This window comes from Nylanderia fulva, unplaced genomic scaffold, assembly GCF_048542155.1.
Source record: "Nylanderia fulva isolate GAGA-0341 unplaced genomic scaffold, ASM4854215v1 Scaffold655, whole genome shotgun sequence".
NCBI lineage: Eukaryota > Metazoa > Arthropoda > Insecta > Hymenoptera > Formicidae > Nylanderia > Nylanderia fulva.
The window spans coordinates 54,460-56,659 of record NW_028190759.1 but is presented as its reverse complement, the minus strand read 5'-3'; the positions used below and the strand labels follow the sequence as shown (position 1 = coordinate 56,659).

Genomic DNA, 2,200 nt, shown 5'->3' with positions numbered 1-2,200 from the left:
AAAGTGCACTTTCTACATCTCTCAAGTTTTAAAACACTTACTTACTAGTTTTGAATAATTAAAAAAAAGACGTTGCACAATCGACATTTGCGTCTCGACATATTAATAATATTACGCCGGAGTACGAACCCGTCCAGAATATAATCTATGTTGCTTATGTTTCTGCTCCGACACATTTCATATTATTCTTATATTACTAAAGAAATTAAAACTTAATTGATATTATTTCTATTAATGTATATTTTATATTATTTTAATATAATATTTTTTAACTTTCAAATTTTTCTAAGTTTTTAAATAATTTTCGAAGTTATTTATATTTAAACTCTGAACTCTAAATAATAAACAAGATAAAAATTAAACTGATAAATTAACTTAAATAGATTTACGTTAATACATTTTATATTATTGAAACTCTGAACAAAACAAAAAATTAAAATCAAAAACAGAAATATGACACAATTCTCACAAGGCAGTTCTCAGAATTGTATCAGTCTTTTAAGAACTTCGATTATTTTAAATATCGTATATAATGCGCAATATATCCTTCTTTTTTTCTTTTTTACACCCCTGCATCTTTGTAAGTGAAGAAAGTATTAATTGACAGAAAGCCACATCTTCTTCTACTTCCGGTTTTAAAGATGACGAAACAGTTGAAACAGGTGAAGAGTATTTATTCTCTAGCAAAGATGTGACTTTGGAAATTGCATTTGCAACATCCGGCTGCGATTTTCCTTTTGATTTAATTTTACTATTTAAACCTTTCTTTGTCGCATAATCACAGGCACTTAATACTGAGACTGAAGAAGCATCAGACTGGTATGGTGAGGCTACCGCGTCGCTTGATTTGTATAAAAGTGAAGTTGAGTCTCTAAAAATTATAAATTTTTTCAAACAAAACAAAATTTTTACAACATGAAAAATGCTACAAATAAAAATGCTTGTGAAAATATGTACCTTAGATGTGCTGAATTTATATCTGTAAAAGACTGTTCACTTAAAGTAGCTGTAGAAGATATGTTCACTTCATTTCTGCCACTTGAGTTTGAATTAAATCGATTTTGTTCTAATGATTCTATATTAACTTTTGAAGAATTCTGCTCAATCAAGGTACTTGCATTCAAAGGGAGATTTTCTTTTTCGTTATTGGAGCTAAAGTTTCTAAAAATAGAAAATAGAGATTTCATTACTAATTTGCAAGTAGAAGCACTTTTAATTATATGAATAATTTATATGAATATTATGTTTATAACATACTTTTGAAAAGAAATGTACCGTTTAGTCAATGGAGAGTTTTTGGTCACTGCATGCACGTTGGTCATTGTTCTGAAACAAAATATCAAAAATTGCTTTTTTGCAGTACAAAGAGTTTTAAGAAGATAATATATAAAAAAGAAATCTTGATTATTCTAATTTCTTCACAATTTTTACTATACCTTCTTTTCTTAACGAATGGATCCAAAAATTGCATGTTATTGAAAAATTTGAAAGTTTTCCTTTTTGAGGCTCCACTTCCAGTGGTTGTCTCTTCTTGTCTTTGCTTTTTCTCTCTTGTATATCTTTCACGTAAGCGTGTTCATCTAGATTGGCACTCATCCGCTAGCAACAAAAATTACATTAAATTTAGCAGCATGCGGTACAATTTTTCATGCTAGATCGCATGCAATCTAGCTTGTTAAAAATGCTGCATGCTACATTTCTAGCAAATTGTTTACTAGTTTGCAATCTAACATGAAAAATTATACTGTCTGTCATTAGTTTAAATTAACATTACAATTTATTTCAATTAATATAAAAAAACTATTAATCTCGGCTCGAATTATTGTGTTACAATAAAAATAAAATCTCGACGGCAATCGGAGCCTATGCGGATGACATGCACAAAATTAATAAATTAAAATGAGATCTCAAGTCAAACTCATTTATTAAATTCTAAACGTTTCGACCCACTTCGGGTCTTCTTCAGTAGCTGCAAAATACAAAGAAACAAAAATAGAAGATAATCGGTACAATCAGAAAATTATAAAACTCGTATACATACAATCCGCAAATAAATTAAATATCATTCTCCTCCCTATTCAAACCGTCCGGCCGTCGGAGTGTCTCCCTAACGGTGACCATCGTCAGGAAGGAAGCGGAGCAGTGACTCCCTTACCAACACTAATCAACATGGTATAAATTAAACGTAGAACAATTTACA

At 29.7% G+C, this 2,200-nt stretch overlaps 1 protein-coding gene across 1 annotated transcript; it reads right to left on the bottom strand.

The window, feature by feature from the left end:
- Positions 1-474: 474 nt before the first annotated feature.
- Positions 475-1,536, bottom strand: LOC146720604 (uncharacterized). Its single transcript, XM_085488223.1, has 4 exons — positions 1,437-1,536; positions 1,258-1,326; positions 958-1,161; positions 475-871 (listed from the first exon to the last, which is right to left on the bottom strand). Exons 1-4 carry the CDS (start codon positions 1,469-1,471, stop codon positions 517-519), a joined length of 663 nt encoding a protein of 220 aa, XP_085344349.1. The 5' UTR covers positions 1,472-1,536; the 3' UTR covers positions 475-516.
- Between the last annotated feature and the right edge of the window lie 664 nt (positions 1,537-2,200).